This window comes from Rhinichthys klamathensis, unplaced genomic scaffold, assembly GCF_029890125.1.
Source record: "Rhinichthys klamathensis goyatoka isolate OS25496 unplaced genomic scaffold, OSU_Roscu_1.1 h1tg000150l_1, whole genome shotgun sequence".
Taxonomy (NCBI): Eukaryota; Metazoa; Chordata; class Actinopteri; order Cypriniformes; family Leuciscidae; genus Rhinichthys; species Rhinichthys klamathensis.
This window is the reverse complement of record NW_026606685.1, coordinates 1,784,022-1,803,437: the sequence shown is the minus strand read 5'-3', so window position 1 is coordinate 1,803,437 and position 19,416 is coordinate 1,784,022. Positions and strand designations below refer to the sequence as shown.

At 37.5% G+C, this 19,416-nt stretch overlaps 1 protein-coding gene across 1 annotated transcript in view; it reads right to left on the bottom strand.

Moving 5' to 3' along the window:
* Window positions 1-19,186, bottom strand: part of ccbe1 (collagen and calcium binding EGF domains 1) — a 68,478-nt gene extending 49,292 nt beyond the window's left edge. Inside the window, exons 1-3 of the mRNA XM_056258303.1 lie at window positions 19,019-19,186; window positions 13,643-13,822; window positions 13,438-13,518 (exon numbers count right to left, since the gene is read on the bottom strand). Coding sequence (XP_056114278.1) covers window positions 13,438-13,518; window positions 13,643-13,749 — 188 coding nt within the window. The 5' untranslated portion in view covers window positions 13,750-13,822; window positions 19,019-19,186. The remainder of the gene's footprint in view (window positions 1-13,437; window positions 13,519-13,642; window positions 13,823-19,018) is intronic.
* Window positions 19,187-19,416: the final 230 nt, after the last annotated feature.

Below are 19,416 nucleotides of genomic sequence, written 5' to 3'. Positions count from 1 at the left end.
CTGCATTGTTCTCAAAAAGACTGACATGAGAACAATAAGAAACCTACATTAATGGCAGATATCAATCTACACCCATTGTAATTGCTTACAGGTGGATCAAAAATCTTGCCAGGTCGGAAATCAAATGGCTGACATGGGAATTTCACTTTTATAACACATTTATAAGACTGGTGCTTCATGTGTGTGTATGAATGGACAAAAGAGTGTTTTAAAATAGGGCACAGATGTGTTAGTTGTGATATTATGAAATGGCGTCACTCATAAATATTATCATTATATATTATAATTTAAATATGAAATATTTTACTGTTAAAAATGTGACATTGATCTATAGATAAGGTCTGCAGTACAGTATTTGCTCATTTTTGCTCAAGTCAAAACTAAAGTGTAAACAATAACGATTAAAGGGGTCATATAATGGTACATGCACTTTTACAAGTTGATTGCACTGAAATGTGTGTTGGCAGTGTCTTTACACAACCATCATATAATGATAAAAATCCATCCAGTGGTTTTGTTTTAATCTCCTTATATGTTTTCCCCTGCCTCAAATCGAGCCGTTCGAGCCTGTGACGTCACAGGCTCGAACGCCCCTCCCACGATTGTTGAATGACAGCCGGGTTTCAACACAGACCCGCCCTCGCTCGTGAGAGCTGTCAATCATAGTCTGCGCGGACCGGCTCGGTCATTGTTGATATGCTGGAGCACTGTCTATGAGCAGAATGGCGTCTAAGCGATTGTGGTGTTCTGTTCTTGGGTGTAATGACGAACACAGCAGTCATTTTAATGTTCCTAAATCCGAACCGCTGAAGACGCAGTGGCTGAGTTTGTTTTCGAAGGGAATATTCCCCACGAGCAACGTCAATGCTCTCATGTGCGAATCATTTCACACACCAGACTGCTTTATAAATGAGGATCAGTATAAAGCTGGATTTGCTAAGAAGCTGCTCCTGAAAAAAGATCGGTACCAGATATTCGTGTTCCTGCTGAACCTCTAGAACAACTGAAGTGAGTGTAAGGTTTTATTAAACTTTATATTAATATTTATATTAATCCTTGTAAATCGCTAGCTGCACGCTTCACAATGAATGCGTCTAAGTTTACACTCAGGGTACATTACGGCATGTTTTCTATGTATGACGTTCTCAATATAATGCATAATCCCACGTTTATACTGAACAACGTGTTATGGTTATTGTGTTACAAACGGTGTACGCCAGAGCCGGCTCTGGTGTACACAGAACAGAGGGGCGGAGTCAGCAAAGCTCATGATCATTTAAAGTCATATACACTGAAACGGCGTGCTGAAAACAGAGCTGTTTTTTACCAGGTAAAATAAGTGTTTTCATACAATACTAATGAGAATTTTTAATTAAAGTATATTACAAACTTTCAATTTAGACCCTAAAGAATCATATTAGCTTGTACAAAAATGGCATTATATGACCCCTTTAACTCAAATCATTAAAGCTGCCGTCGGCAACATTTTTTTGATCATATTCAGTGAAATCGACACTATAATCCGACAGAACAACATAAATAAAGTGGTTTTAGAAAAAACCCAGAGCTTCTAACTCCACCTGGACTGTTTTATTTGTTTTGCAAAAATCCACAGCTCCCGGATCATCGGGTCCAATCAGCGCAGGGGTGTGTGAGATCTGACGTTCAATCACAGATCGGGCACACGCCACCCCTCACGCACGTTACAATCACATGCACACGCCTGAACATGACAGCATACCTCCAAATAATCCATGATGGATGCTGATGAGACGGCGCATTCACTGAAAATCTGGTGCACACGCACTGACGAGCATGAACTCGGTGGGAGGGTATCCGTTGATAGTGGGGGAGGGGCATGAGAGTTGTAAACATTCAAAATTTTGCCTAAGTCCACTCAATCTGCCAGACTTGCCGACTGCAGCTTTAAAATAGCAATTTCAATAGCAGATTGAATTGCTATTTCTCAACATTTCCTTCCAGGAATGTACAGTACATCTGATTCTGTAGGTTATTTGATAAGTGCATGGATAGGAAATTGAATTGGATGGATGACATGGCAATGTTTTCGCTTAGAGTACTAAACATTCATGGTTCTAGCCCACTCTAATATGACTTTTGATTTTAATAAGCCAAAATTGCAGCTGCACAAAGATGTATATCAGCAGTGGGAACACAGTTGTTTGCATTTTGATTTGTGATTTCACTGGAACGGACAGTGAACCGCAGAAAAGCAAAAGGGAGGTAGAGCGCACAGCTGTGTGTGGTAGAAGACATGGACGCTCTACGCCGCTGTAGACAATTGCAACAATAACTCAGCAAACAAATTACAAAATTCTAGCAGATCGCCACTCATGTTAACACATACAAACAAAATACAAACTTATGCCTCAGAAATTGAGATGCTTCCACTATATTAGATACATGACTGTCGCAAGTACTGGGTACATGATGTCACTGTCCCCACTAATTATGCCTATGTATGACATTAAAGGAAGAAAAAAAGAGATGGGATGGATAGCAGGATATAATGATGCGTAATCAGCAAACGTGAACGAGAGCAAGACCAGAGTTCCAAAGCATTTCATACATCACTGAGGAATGCAACACAACAAAAACTACACGTCCTCTCCCCCGCATGCCTGCCAAGATATCCCAAACAGCACTGCAGACTCCCTGTTGCTCAACTGTGTTCTCAGATTGAGCCGAAAAGATCTCTGCTTTTTTCAGTCAACTACTGGAAAAAATGGGCTTTGAACAACGAGTTTCCAGGATCTCTCTAATGCCAGGATAGAGAGAACGCTACATTCACTTTAGCTGAGAGGTTTCTCAATGAGCTGAGGTACTGAGTTATTCATCCTAAACGACTGGCAGAAGTCGAGAAGAAAGGGTCCTGCCAACGATGTCTTTGAGGGTTGAGATTCACACGCAGCTAACCATAAAAAAAAACAACCTACACCAAGGCCATTTCAAGTGATGGAACAAACTGAATTTATTAAAGTGCCCCTATTAGGCTTTTTCGAATATTACCTTTCATGCAGAGTGTAATATAGCCGTTTGTGAATGTAAAAGGTCTGCAAAGTTTTAAAGATCAAAATGCACGACAAATAAAAGTTCCTGTCTCCTAAAAGAAAGAATAGATTTCGAACTGCCGAAATAAGTCATCAGCAATTTAGTCTCACTTCATGTGACATACCTACTTAAAGGGATACTCCACTTTTTTTGGAAATAGGCTCCTTTTCCAACTCCCCCAGAGTTAAACTGTTGAGTTTTACCGTTTTTGAATCCATTCAGGCCGATCTCCGGTTCTGGCGGTACCACTTTTAGCATAGCTTAGCAACACAACGGAACTATTTTCAGGCGCTGCGTCATATCATTACGCCTGCTGCACTCATGGTACGGCAGTAAAGCTTCTTGATTACTACGCAGGAATGAGAGTATAGTTCCTAGCCATATCAGCCTAGAAAATCGCAACTTTACATTTTCCGTCAGTCTTAGTGCACGATGTAACTACAGAAGAGTCAAGTTTTAAATAGGAAAAATATCGAAACTCTTTGGTCATTTTTTTTTAGAAATGCTAATGGTCTTGTCCACTTCAATGATGTATGCTAAGCTATGCTAAAAGTGGTACCGCCAGAACCGGAGATCAGCTGAATGGATTAAAAAATGGTAAAACTCAACAGTTTAACTCTGGGGGAGTTGTAAAATGAGCCTATTTCCAAAAAATAGTGGAGTATCCCTTTAATGTAGCAAAAATGCCAGCCCAAGGTCTTCATTGTCTACACTGTAGTTGTAGCTGAGGCCTGAAAGAGTTTGGTTCTTGTTGCCGTGAAGACGCTGTTTTCAGCACTGCGATTCCACTTTGCATGCACTTCATAAGGATGAGGACTCTCACTGGAACTGATACGGAAAAACCGACGCCATCGTTACGGTTCGTTTCACTGTGTATCAAGCATTGAGAAAGCCTCCGGAGCTGAAATTCAGATATGGTAAAGAGTGTTTCAATTCCGACAGGCGCTGTAAGTGGTAGGCCAATCACAACAGACTGAGTCGTCTGACCATTCAGAGCAGAGTAGGCTCTAGGAAAGGAGTTTAGAGAGACTGAATCTTCAAACTAACTATTTTCAGACTGAATCTTCAAATGAACTGTTTTTAGACTCTTTGAGAAGTCTTTTTTGACCTTTGATGGATGTAAATCTATTGTAGGAGACCTTTAAAATAGCACAATATAGGGGCACTTTAAAAAAAACAAGTCCTTGGAAATAGTGCAAAAGGTAGGGATTCAACTAGACAATTAGTTCTGAATCACATTATTTCAGTGGCGCTTATTGAATACGTTTTCCATTCACAAAGTACATAAGAATTGAACTGCAACATAGATGTGGCAAGATTGTCCACATTCATTTGGGGTGTGTAAGCTATGTCAAGTGTTTAATAAACTAACTTACTCCATAATCGAAAGCGTGTGGTAATTTGAGGGTTACCTAGATAGGGGGAGTTTAGGATTATTTGACAGGTCATGGGATCTCAAATTTGTGGGCAACACACTTATATAAACTAAAATTGTGTTTTTGTGACTGTACTCTTAACACTACGCAAGTGTGCATAGTGTAAAAAAAAAGTTATACATTTACATTACTGTTCAGAAGTTTTGGGTCAGTAAGTAAAAAAAAAAAAAGAATTTAATACTTTTATTCAGTAAGGATACATCAAATTCAACAACCAAAAAACAACAATAAAGCATTTATAATTTTACAAATGTTCAAATCAATGCTGTTCTTTTGAACATTCTAATAATCAAAGAATATTGGTAAAAACAAAATCACCGTTTCCACAAAAACGTTGAGTAGTCAATCAAGTCACATTTATTTATATAGCGCTTTTTATAATACAGATTGTTTCAAAGCAGGTTTACAGAGATAACAGGAAAATAATGCAAAAAAGTTTGTTTCCAGAAGAAAATAAAGTCACAGCTTAGGTTAGGTAAGAGTAGCAGATCTGTTTTCAACACTGATAATAATAAAAAATGTTTCTTAAGCAGCAAATCAGCATATTAGAATGATATCTGAAGGATCATGTGACACTAAAGACTGGAGTAATGATGTTGAAAATTCAGCTTTGCCATCATAGGATTAAATAACATTTTAAAACGTATTCAATTTGAAAACAGTTACTTATCAAATAAATGCAGCTCTGGTAAGCATAAGATAATTCTTTAAAAAGAAGCTTTTAAAAAATCTTTTGTGTATGGCAAACTTTAGGTGAAAATTTCTTAATTAATATCAACTTAAACATTAGTTACTTACAAGTGAAGAAATGAGGTAATGGGAACTGGTTAAAAGACAACATGACTTACTGGATTTACCACAGGAGGCCCCAATTATTCAGGTTGTTGCCCTTTGACCTTCTAAATTGCATGAGCAAACCATTACCGGCCTAACCATGAGTCTGTATCGTTTTGACTAGTGAGACAAAACAGACCACCATTGCTTCTAATTACTGCAAAAAGAGCCGCGATTATTAGCAAAAATATGTAAAACTGTGGTCAGGTAATTAACCTTTGTGAATGTAAGACATTGAGAGGGATGGCCATCATGTGTATGTGACACCATAATGTCATGTCACAATAACACGGTACAACTTTGATCATTTATGAAGCATTTCTCAAAATACAGTCCCAAATATATAAAAAAAAAGGATGCAAAAAGGATGCATCATTTTTATACCTTAGTACAGTAGTTTATTTAGCCTTTCAGTTTCCATCCTAGATAATTTCAGAGCCATTCATAGCATTTTATATGAGATATTTGCAGGAGAATTTTTATAAAACCCACAGCTAATGATCAAATTTGATAACGGTTTTATTATATTCATAACATCGCATGAGCAAATCTGTCTAAAGTTGACATCATTTGTTTAGATGTCAATGGGCCGTTACAATTTTCACCTCCGATAATTTCTTCAAGACTGATATTTCGAAGAAAGCTCACAAACACATCTGAATTCATAGGTTACAGCTGTGTACACACTCCAATGCAGCATCACCAACCAGACCAGCGTTGAAAGAAACAGCGTCATGACAAGATGTGGAAAGCAAAGAGAGAACATTTTTAAAGGAGACAAACACTTATTTTCATCAGAATTATCACAGAAGCCATCAGAGAATTGTGTAAATTCCAGAGGTTGTTGGGTAATGCATTCCGTTTCCTTCATGCTTTGACTAGCTTGGCTCAATTGATCCCAAACTAACTCTGGCCAAGTACCAACTAGAATCACTCGCTGAAAACGCTTTTCAGGGGACATTCATTAACTTTTGGGGTTTTTGGAGAAGAGAATGGAGGTCATCCCTGTCGTAAATACCGGCCAGTTGAAAAGCCTATAAATCAGCTTGAGTGGTGTTGACTCAGTGGTCAGTGGTCCATTTGATTTAAGCATCTACAGAACTCATGACTCATTTGTGCTTTAAAAAGATACATATTCAGTGTAACCCCTGCATGAAATCATTGTGGCTATAAAATCACCCCATAACACTATAACAGAGCTCTGTATGAACAAACAAGAAGGAATTCGTATGATATTCAAAAAAACAATACCACAAAGAAAAGACTGGTAACATTGACCATGGTTTGATCTGCTGCCATTAATTCCCACAGACATCGTAAAGAGACAACAGAGAACAATGCAAAGGATTTCCTGTTAAATCACCCTTTTCGTTTCATGGGTCAAAAACACCAATATCCTATTCCCCGGGATTTTACGAGCTGGTGGTCAAACGGTTTGTATGACAGCGTGTTTGACCTGATGAGCACTTTGAGCTGATTGATGAAGACTTTCACTGATATGAACCATCTGGTCAACTTAAACAAGAAGGGCATTAATCACTGTAAAATTGCATAATATTTCTGCCTAAGTCATAAAATGAAATGTACCAAAATCCCAAATGGCAGATGCTCTGAGAGTGATTCGCATCAATTACTTCCAGCTTGTGGCTTTTGAATATTAGAGGGGAGGACAAGACCTTCATAAAATGTTTGTTGGAAATAAATCATACTTAAATATTGTTGCAATTAAGCAGTAAAGGTATCTTACGGCTTCAGCCTGCTCATGTGCTGCCGCATGTGTTAATCTAGACGACAGAGTTCTTCATGCTCATAATAAATATATTTAGATGAACTGTTCCAGATGAAATATGAAAACTGGCAAAGTCTAAATCAATTAAAAGTGATGTATTTTAAAAATCAAATTACAATAACAAATTTCGCAAAACCTTGTTTGAGAACACATCAGCTTCTCTAACAACATTTTGATCTTAATCTGTGCCACATTTTTCTCTTCATCACTGTTCCAATCACAGCTTGTCTACATGTGAACTTACACAATTGATAAACAATAAAAGAAGAAAACTTAAATATCCCCAAATTAAGTGAACAAATAATAAATCTGTTGCAAATACAAAAGAAACAGGACACTGACAGATTCTCCAACTTCAATTGTCTTCTCCTCAATACAGTTCCCAGGCACACACACACACACACACACAAAGAGGAAATGTCCTTGCCTCATGGTACATTTGAAGGCAAACATTTCTAGGACATCACATTTTGCGAAAGGCAATAATGTCATCATAGCGTATTTATGTATTCATTTGGTGTGGGATGCGGGATAGGGCTATACGTGTTTTGTCCAAACAATGGAAGTTAAGGGGCAAAAGGGACAGTAGGAATGTTTTGGAAAACATTCGTCCTTCAGCTTAAAGTCCCAAATCTTAGTACCTGAACGATCAATCCTGAAGCTGTTCAGCGGTAGGTAACCAGTACCCTTGTGAAGCCATGTTGCAGGTTTTGGTTTACTGTGCATATGCCAGACACATCTGCATTTGCTCAAAGGAGCTTTTGGACATGTCTGGGTTGGAAAAAACAATATGATCTTGTTTCTTTTAATGGACACTTTTGGAAATAATCTCCCTAGACACCAGTGGATATTAAAGATGAACTAGAGGGGTGAGAAAAGACATGCGACTGGACTCTAGAGGGTTCCCAGTTTGTATAAAGGTTCAGCCGATAATTTAAAAGCTTACCGCTGGCGACGAACAAGTGCTTGTGGTCAGATGAACTTAATGTTTAAGTTCATGGCTGGTTTTCTGTCCTAGAGGGAATAGTGATAGGGTTTATATGATATGGCCTTTGTCTGTTTGGTTCACTTTGCCTTTTGCCCTGGAATGCTTCTACTTCAGAGCGCAGAAACAGGCCTAAAACCACCAGAAATATTTGGAAGAATTATCAACACCCAAGTTCTCCAGAAACATCTCCAGTATGTTCTGGAAAGGCCTATTCTAATCTGGCTTCACAATGTCGTCCCTGATCCCATTCCTGTGAAACAATACATCTTTTAATCCAAAACTATAGTACTAAATCACTTTGTACGCTGCACTTCATTTAAACCAAAGACCTATAAATTCTATGGCACTATATCAACAACTTCCCAGCAGCCTTTCAGAATACACAGCTTCCCCTGTAAAACTATATCCTCCAATAAAGCTTAACACTAAATAATGGAAGGATCCATGACGCCATTAAAAATAACTCATCCACTTGTTCCTGACGCTGGTATCCTTCTGAAGTCTCTACAAAAATGAGCAAATTAACCGTTTAAACAGGACGCGCCAAAGTGAACGTTCCTTTACGCTTCCATTTACTCTTCCATTTGTCCTGTTGTCGACAGACTCAAGTGCGTGGAGTAGAAGGCTGCATTGGGATTGAGATCCCGCAGGTCCCAAAGCCAATCTTGTGGGAGCGGGCGGTTTTACCCATTGACTGTAAAACATATATGGACGTAGAGTAGACTCCGTGACATCACCCGTAGGTTTCTGAAGAGCATTTTTGAAGCCCAGAGTGGGTGGAGCCAGCCGTCGCCACCTTGGCACGCGTCACCGCACGTCATTCCCGGATAACCGAAAATAGGCAAAGAGGCGGGATTTGCTGAGGTGACGTGACAGCTAACAGACAGTAGACAAACGAGCAGAGCAAACCACCTGTCACTCAAGTGGCCACGCCCTTAATTATGCAGAACTTTAAGGCTTAATATTATTTAAACGGATGAAGTTATAAAAAAATTCACCCCCCTCACAGTTGTCATGAAGGGCAAAATTAGCTATATAAACCAAAACCTCTTTTTGTACCAGGCTGTAAACATTTTTTTTCTGCTGTAAAGTTGGACATGTTAACATGGGGGGGTATATGGGACTGACTCTCTTTTGGAGCATGCCACTATATATTGGCCAGTTGATAAATTGCAGTTTAAGTCACTTCCGTGTTGGATTCAAGAGAGACCGGAAGGTTGCCGCTTGGTTTTACTTTTCTACGGGTGGGAGTGGGCAGTCAGAAAATACAGCCGCGTAACAAGGACTCTGTTGAAAATTAAGTTTCCCGCAGTCGATCATTAACATTCTCTTCTTCCACAGCAATCTGGAGTAAGCTAGGCCAAATGATTCATTATTTAATTAATTTGTTAAGTACGTTTAAACTAACGTTTTTTAGTATTATTTATTTTCTTTTTGCTACATGTTAATTAGCTACATAAACACCTGGGATATTTGTGAGGTTTTTATTTGCTATTTATAACTTGTTATTTATTGAATTTGTTTTATATTTAATTTGTTTAATATTTATTTATTTTGTAATTAATTCAATTAAATACCATGCCCTGTTAGGTTACAAGAGTTTAACTGTTATGGTTAGGTGTGTGTGTTGTTACGCATATGTTTAAATATGTTTTTAGGCCCCACTAGTTAAAACTCTATCAACAAAACAAGGCTAATAAAAAACTGGCCGGATGGGTTTGTCATGTGTGGTCCTAGCATTATTTTATCTTATGGTCAGTTTAATGTTTTATCCCTATTTTTCCTGAACGTTTAGCATAGCCCTAATGTTTGTGTAATTTTATCACAATTTCAACAAGCTGTAACAGAACATTTGTTGTGGACATGTGCAGGCGGGAGTGGAAGATACACGTTGCAGGAGCTGGTGGTAATTAGCGAGAACGGGATTAAGAAATCAGTCCCGCACAAGGCTCTAGTGTGGAGTAAAGGCCTGTTCACACCGGGACGAATTTCGTGCGTGATATTCGCCGACGTTTCACACCTTGTGACTAAACAAAGGGCGCCAATGTGAGTGTGCACACCGACGCGAAAAATGCCACGCGTAAAAGCGTCATTTAAAAAAAAAAACGCCTCGGGGTCGTTTTTTTGGTTTGACGCGCCGCGTCAAAAACTATCGGACCAATGAGATTGGCGCTTTTGCTCACGTGTCTGGAGCTTCTGAAGTTACAGTAAAACTGCACTCATGGTACGGCAGTAAAGTTTCTTGATTATTACGCAGGAATGAGAGTATAGTTCCTAGCCATATCAGCCTAGAAAATCGCAACTTTACATTTTCCGTCGGTCTTAGTGCATGATGTAACTACAGAAGAGTCAAGTTTTAAATAGGAAAAATATCGAAACTCTTTGGTCATTTTTTTTTTTAGAAATGCTAATGGTCTTGTCCACTTCAATGATGTATGCTAAGCTATGCTAAAAGTGGTACCGCTAGAACCGGAGATCGGCTGAATGGATTCAAAAACGGTAAAACTCAACAGTTTAACTCTGGGGGAGTTGTAAAATGAGCCTATTTCCAAAAAAAGTGGAGTATCCCTTTAATTCAGTGTGAATAATTATAATGTATAAATGTCAGTGGCGTCCAGTGGTGTCCTGAAATGAGACGGAAACTGTCCAGTTTTTTTAAATGTTTTTTCCAATGTAAATTCATGTTAGTTACACTTAATGTTTCCGGGTTAATTAAACATTACTTACACTATAAAAAAAAATACAATCAGGTTTCAGGTTTCATTTTGCCTTGACAAAGTGGTGACATCAAGTGGGTGAGTTGTTTACTTTTTAATTAGTCTTCCCATTAACACCGTTCATTTAGGCTAAACCGCGGATGTGGAACGCACAAAACAAGAGGCGGGATTTATCGCGTGAACAGAGCAATTGCCCAATAGTGCGAATTGCCCTCACGTGACTTTTCCCTGTTCATCCTTAACTACCGCCCACCAAACCCACGGCACACTTTAAGGGGACTGTTAAAACTCAATGGGCTGAAGTGAGGCTAAAGACATGCTGCTTCCCGAATGTAACTTTAACCGCTGGTGTCGCTGTTGGAAAGTGTCACTTTAGAAAAACATGTGATTTACACTTTTAAAGTCAAATTTTGTAATATTTGTGTTTTTATTTTTGTATTGTCGATTATTTTCTCATCCATTTTTTAGCAGAATTGTGTTTCTTTGTTTTTTTTATAAAACATTGATATGCATTTAATTTAATTTAATTTAATTAAATAATTAGTACTGCTGGTAGTTTGATTTATATATATAGGCCTATATGTAATCGTTAACAGCCCTTATTCAGATACAAAATGTTAACTATTACAGTCAGCCACAAGCAAATTGGCACAACATAGAACCAAAATAACTCAAAGCCAATAAGAGCTCAAAAACTAATCATTCATTGATGGACAGAAAGTTTTATCATCCCTTTACATCCCTGGCTAGTTTTCACTATTAAGCTCCAGGATGGATCACAACCAAAGACAATGTCAATGCATGAACATTCTCCTTAGTTAGACATTATAATCTATTCAAGAGACAAACCCTGGCTTGCAGGAATGTTTCTAACACAAGAACAGATGTGTAGAAGATCAAATCAAATCAGATCACATCAGATTAGAAGCATTAATTGAACAATAAATGACACACAAATATTTCCAAATATCGCATCACGAGTTTGAGAGCCGCCAAGCCACAACCGGAAAGAGGTGTGGTGACTTATACTAACTGCACCTGTTAATTTACGATGAGCTCATATCAAAACAGCGATTGAATCATTTTAGTGATCTGCATATGAGCAAATGATACTGACAAGTGTGCTCACTTGAGACCCAGTGTGTAAATACTCTCAAAGCACGCTTGAGAGAGTTAGGGACTCCACAGGTCACCAGCGCTGGCCCATACACCATACACCCCAGGAATTTACAAGGGCAAGCTTAACAGCGATTTTGGCAAGTGTTTCAAAGCATCACACATCAGCGCCTGTTGAAATAATAATAAAAAACTGTAGAAGTTTATGCTTTAACTTGCTACTTCCAGCTTCCAGCATGCAGGTGGATTGAAATGCACCACCACAGAGAAGAGTGCTAATAATGGAAAGGAGAATAAAATCATCTACAATTTTGATTGCTTGATTTCTATTCTAGATAAATATTTAAAGAAATACTTAATCCTAAAATGAAACCTGCCATTATTTATTAATGCATTTCCAAACCTGTGTGACTTTATGCCATCCATGGACCACAAAGAAGAGATTATGAAGAATAAAAGTAGGACCAGGTATCATTTGAACCACATTTATGGTGTTTTCTGTCTTTTGCGGCTCAGCAGCCCTTATCCATGCATGCTTTGATGTCAAGTACATTCAGAAAAACTTCTCCTTCAAACATATGGGTTTTAAAAGTTATGAGAGTGAGTTAATGCAAGTAGATTTTTTAAACGAACTATACCTTTAACTGAGGGTGTGTGCAGCAACACAATAAACCTTAATAATAATCTAACCATCCCTTGGCAAAGTAACAGACTGGAACGACAAGACCTGCTTTCAAAACTAGCTTAAGTTACTGCGCTAAGGCTGAGGAATCTTGGTCTGCATTGCATCCGGAGCCGGCTTAAACCTCCAGCATCATAATCCCCAACCTTCAAAGAATAATATCTCCTTGCTTTCTTTCACTAATTCTAAAAGGTCACAGGAATGAAAACAGGATTACTTAACATGTCCCACACAAAACACCAACACAGCTAACCAAGTGAAAGAAAACCCTGGGCACTATATGAGAACGAGAAACTGACTGGCTGATTAATCAGATTTTCAGAGTCATTTTCAATTTGAAAGGACACAATGTGGGTCTCATTTTTGAAATATAAACTCAGTATATGGTTCTTCCATCGGCACATAAGAACTGCATAAAACACAGCAGGAGTCTGTGTACTGTTGGTGATGTAGAATACAATGGCACATTAAAAACTGGCTGCTGTCAGACATGGAGCCAGTGGTTCTATTTTCAAACTTAACCATAAAACAACTAAAGATACTTGGCAGCCTTCCTGCAAATAGAATACATTTTTTTTTGAGAAAACCTTCAAGCAAAGCAGGTTTCATTGCATAAACATGTAAAATAACCATGATAGACAGACATATAGGGCACTTATTTATTCATATGAGAAGCTGTAATTCAGCCCTGCTTCAATACAAAACGTTAAATAAATCACAAAAGCGATTACAGACAATTTATACCCACAATCATACACAAGAACCTACAGAATGCTAAAATGTATAAGTAAACAGTTCCTTACCTGTAGCATGTGGTCACCTCTCCAGTGGATTTTACGCACGGGTATTTCGTGGTTGCGATTTTGCTCTCTGAACACACTTCTCTGTAAGACAAAGAAGACGTCAGCTGTTTCTTTTTACAGAAACAATTCTTCCTCACGCACAGGAAACAAACTTTCCATCCTCTGAGTTAGCGCAAACAGCGAGCTGACAGCACGCGCACTTTACCTGTCCACATCCTCCTTCTCCTCTCGGAAAGTCCACGGCGTTCCCAATGAGAAGAGTATTACCACCACAGCGAGACTGAGAGGAGTTCCTCTGGCCGTGGAGCTCATTTCAAACACTCTGAGATGATAAAAAAGATATTTGTCCGAATAAAGCCAGTGTCTTGAAGTTCAGCGCTTGTTTCTGAGGAATTGAGAGAGTATTGATTGGTTACCTCCTGCGAAGCCCCACGCGCAGATTCCCTCCGGCCCCTCCTACTGCAACACTTGATCAACTTCCATAGGTTCAGAAAAGCAAGTTTTAGATATAATATTTAATAATTGCCGCACGTAACAGTAAAGCCATTACTGAAAATAAGCTTGAAAAAAGTGAAAACCCAGGGGGTGTGAGGTTTGAGTTAAATAATAATTATTTTAGTTTATGTTATATAATACTACATGTTTAAATAGACATGAATGTGTGTATATATAATATATAAATATGTCATTTATAAATATACTACTGACCATGAAGATATATGTCTCTCAATTAATGAGATTTTTTAATTATAATCATAGAATAATTAGGGAAAAGGGTTAACAGTTTTAGATGGAAAATGTCAAAATGATTAGTGGATATGTCAGCATTTTTCTTTTTCTTAAAAAAAAAAAAAACGCTGCTAGGCCTATAACCTATGACAAGTGTTTAATGATGTACATAAGAATTTCAATTGCACAAATAATATTATGAAATAAATGTTTTATGAAATAATGAATATAGAAATGTGAAGTGAATTAAAAAAATTGAAATTATAAAAATAAAAATAGATTTAGGCTCCCATTGATTGCTCTCAAAGGTTAAACAAGGCAAACTGAATCCCCCACAACAGGAATTGTTTGCACCAAGTCTTCATCCTTGACCTCTGACTAATGCCATAAGCTGTTAAGGGACCCAAACGGCCCACAGGGCCAGGGTACTGTTGTCACAAAAATGATTTAGGCTAATAGTATAATTCTTGAATTGTAGTTATTTTTAAATTAGTGTTATTGATGCCCATGTAATTCATGTAACTATTTCAGTTGTGGCCACAGATGAACTGGGGGACTTTTTGAAAGTTTCGCCCCCTAGTGGCCGACAAAGCAGCAGCTGTTTCTTGTTTGTATGCAGAGGAGCCCTCATTAAAAATGATCTCCATTCCCAACCATCTGAAGAGCGATAAATGAAGATGCTCTCGCCAGAAAAAACTTCCCGATGAATAATCTTGCATCTCATGAGTTTCAGAACCGTCTCTCATGAGTAAGCAACTCTAAACATATCAGACGGGGTCGACCTCAAGTGGAAGCGCAAATAAATGATCTGCTTCCAAAGAAGTGTTTCCATGGAGCTGTTTGCACGATGCTGCTGATGAATCTTGGCTGAGATCACTTTTTCGTGCCGTGTTTTTTTGTAGTGATAAACCCTCCTTGTCTTTTTCTTTCAACACTTTCATTACAATCCAAGCAACAGATTTAAGATGCAAGGTTGATGTCATCAGGGCCAATGTCTAGACTTTACGGAGACTTTAAGCTAAGTATTACAAGTTCACTCATTGGTTTCAAGGCTCAAAATCTATAGGCAGAATGTAAATTCATCTTTCTTCAATCATTTTTAGAAAATTACTTGCAAGAGATGGTTCTTAACCTTTATTTCCCATCATAACACGAGGGTGCAGAGCTTGACACCAAATGCATGTGGATTTTAGCAGTGGCGTGTAACACAGTCACTAATAGCCAATTTGGCAGGTTGAATTTTATATATAATATATACATGTTCAACTGGAATCTTTTTAAAAGGCATCTGTGTTGAAATATCCGAAACGCTTCCAATACTCATTTACCGCAGAATAAATGGGCTACACGATACTGCGCTTTCTGGCTCTCTCATCTCTCCGACACACAAACTTGCCTCCCCTCGCTCACTCCTTTCATTTGCTCCGGATGAATATTGTTGGTGTTACAGGGTTTGAAGTTCAGCATGGGATTGCGCGTATTGCACATAATTATACTCTTTCCCGCTTATTTTGTGTTCACACCCAAAGTGCGCGCACATTAAGCCGCCTAAGTGCTAAATTGAGTTATTTGTCGCTGCTTATTGCGGGTAAACAGTGAAATACAAACAAAAATGTCAGAATGCCGGTCTTGGCGAGTATTCACATATGTACATGTTTTAAGCGAGCGTATAGTTAAGAACAGTTAAGAAAGAAAACGCATGTGACTTTATGAACCTCTAATGGGTCCGTGCGTCAGGTCTTAAAGTGACAACAGCCTAATATGCCTGCTGTCAAATTATATATAATATTAAAGTCCCCATGAAATCAAAATTGAAGGTTTTAAGCTTTTAGTATGAATATGTTAGCCGTACTGTTGTCTATAAGCTAGTGTGCTCCAAAACAATGACAAAATTCACATTTAGAAGATATAAGCATTCAAAACTTGATCAAAGATTTTGATGACATCACTCTGCACTTACTCTTCTCATCAGATTTTCTGTCCAATCAAATGCTCTCTAGGATCTAAAGTACCCGCCTACTACATTATAAATAGACGCTGAAGCTGCGGCTGAAATCGGTCACTTGTTCAACATTAACTATTTTCTACATGGTGAATGCCACACAGTGTACTATACAGGGGATGGGGAACGATTCAGACAGTGTAAATATGCTTTCCATTGGGGCGAATGAAGTCTAGTTTCACGTTAGTGTCACACGAACAGCCGCAGATTGCACACAGTCTGCTCCGGTCCAGAGATACGATAGCACAGAGCGGATCATATGCGAGTTGACGCAGACCAGAAAACATATCGGACCCATATGAATTCTGCACAGAATGCTATATTTCAAAGCAATATGGAGGAGAAACGGTTAGAGGAAACAGCGGTTTTACCGAGCTCAACGGCTCTGGTCGAGCTGTGATATAAATTAAATGCTATTAGCTATTTTTAAAAGGGGAGAGGAGAGGCTGTTCGATATTTCTTCCTGTTTCAGTGGAAATTACGTCAACAGATTAAATAATGCGCGTTTCAAGGAACTCCAGTGGGCCTTTAAAAATATCTACAGTATATGGCAGTTGTTCCCCATGGCATCGATGTCAAAATTGTGGCCAGTGAAAATTCTGAGTGGTTAGTAGCCTATCTTTGGAAAACCACAGTGGCTGGTGAGCAAAAAAGTTGATGTGAAGCTCTGTGTGAGTGGATGTAGCCTATGACATTTAAACATTTCAAATTCTTTACAGCTGTTTATATACGATTTTATTTTTATTTTATCTCAGGTGGTTTGCATAATTCATGCCATGCTGTTCAAACACCCACACAACAAGTAAACAGAACAAATGAGTTGTTTTCAGACAGAGAACACTTGCTCTATAAAGAATTGTACTCCTAATCAAACAGCAATGACCAATTTAAGTCTATTGTTTAACTAAGCATTTTGCCTGTAACAGCATAGTTATAACAAATTAGCATTTTCTTGTGCTTTGTAATTGATGGTATGATTTGTATAAAAGTTAGGAATTGTGTTATGAGTCAGCCGATTGCAATGATACAAATATGTGGTAGAATGAGTGTGCTTGCAAGTTTTGCTTGTAAGGCATAGGAAATAGGTCAAATTGAGCAGCGTAACAGCAGGAAAATATGCAGTCTTTAAAAGCCTTCCAAACATTTTAATGTCAAGATGCAAATATTTGCAGTTGGGTATGACTGAAGAAATAAGGTCTGTCTTCCCCCTTCAATTCTGTTGTATAATAGCTGCAAACACTCCAAGTTCCAAGGAACAATGATTTGTTTCAATGTAATGAAGTCTTGAGCCAAAAGTCAATTACACAAATGTGTTTTCTAAAGCAGTGGTTTTGTACACTTCCATTGACAATTTTGAGGTCAGTAAGATAAATGCGATTCTTTTGAACGTTCTATTCATCAAAGAAATCTGAAAAAATGTAGCACGGTTTTAATAACTATATTACACAGCACATCTGTTTTTAACTTTGATAATAATAAGAAATATTTCTTGAGCAGCAAATCAGCATATTAGCATGATTTCTGAAGGATCACACTGAAGACTGGAGTAATGAAAATTCAGCTTTATATCACAGAAATAAATGTATATTTTTTATATATTTTATCAAAAGCATTAAAATAGAAAACAGTTATTTTAATTTGTAATAATATTTCACAATATTGCTGATTTTACTGTATTTTTGATCAAATAAATGTAGCCTTGGTGAGCATATAAGAGACTTCTTTCAAAAACATGGAAAAACTACTCAAAACTTTTGAATAGTGTGTTTCAAACATCTACTGTTGTCCACCAAACCAAATATCATCATATTTTTCGCTTTAGCTGTTGTGTAAACAATAAAACCACACAAGCATAATAAGAGTCAACTAAATAAAGAAGGCAGATTTGAACTATTAAAGAATAGAATAAAAGAATAATTTAAATCCTCGTGTTAAGTGTGTTTTTTCTCTCTCTCATAGTACCAGTTTGAGACACGTTGTCAGATGTTTTAAATGTAATTTCATTAGGCTAATTACATGATCTGTTTGCCTAAAAATGTATTTATGCTTCATGAATCTTGTATTTTTCATAATTGTTTTAATTTGTTTTAAATTAAGCTTAAAAAATATATACCGTAAACAAATATATTAAAAATAATGATATGACATATAGATGGAATATGGAATATATAATATGGAATAATAATGGCAGTTTCTACTGTGACAAAGTGCCCCACTAATCTGTTTTCTTGTGCAAAAATAGTGGAAATGTTCAATATTTTTTGTAGCTGAGTCATAGTTATGCATCTATACTGACTTCTAAAATAAACTGCGTATTTTCATTTTACTTGAGAAGCAAAATGACTCAAGACAATCAATTGAATTTTCTTTATTGAAATTATGTTAAAAAAACAGAAAAAAATATTCAAAAGGATAATAAACACTTTATTTAAAACGAAAACAAGTTTGTTTCTAACCCCACTGACAGATTTAGTTGTTTTAAGTATGAATTCGCTTATTTTATATTTTATTTATTTTAGTAAACAAGACTTATTATCCTGTCTCATTTTGCCTCTCAAGTAAATGTATCATGATTTAAAAGTAATATTTTACTGAAAAACAAAACAAAAACAGAAATTTTGTATCTAATGCTTTGAAGTGTATCCAAATATACTTTTTGGTGCCAAATTTTAAATTAATCTATAGGCTAATGATATCTTTTTAAACATGTGAATGATTAGATTTGGGACCTGTGCCATTTTCCTTTACACAAAGTGAGAATCATATGTGTTTTGACATGAAGGTTCAACTCCTTGTGATAATGACATTTACATGTGTGTACTTTGGTGTGTAAGAACAGGAAGAATTTACCATGCTGACCTCTGGGTCGCCCGAATCAATGGTCCATAATCAAGGTCATCCGGGGGGCTCAGCACTGTTATTTTTTCTCCTTCCCTTTCTCTCTTCAGTTGATAGTTGACACATGAAGAATACAGCTCTGGATTTTAATCTATGTGAAAATGTCTGAGAACAGAAAATGAAGCTGTGGGATTTACTACCACTCTGCATCAACAACACAACCTCCAGTCAGGATGAGAGAGACCTACGATTTATTATATTTATCATGTACTGGAACACACACACACACACACACACACACACACACACACACACACCACAGAGAGAGAGAGGAAAATCTTGAAATTTGCCGTCCGTCAGATTTTCTACCTCACATGACCTGCCTGGACACTAAATCTGTGAACCGACTG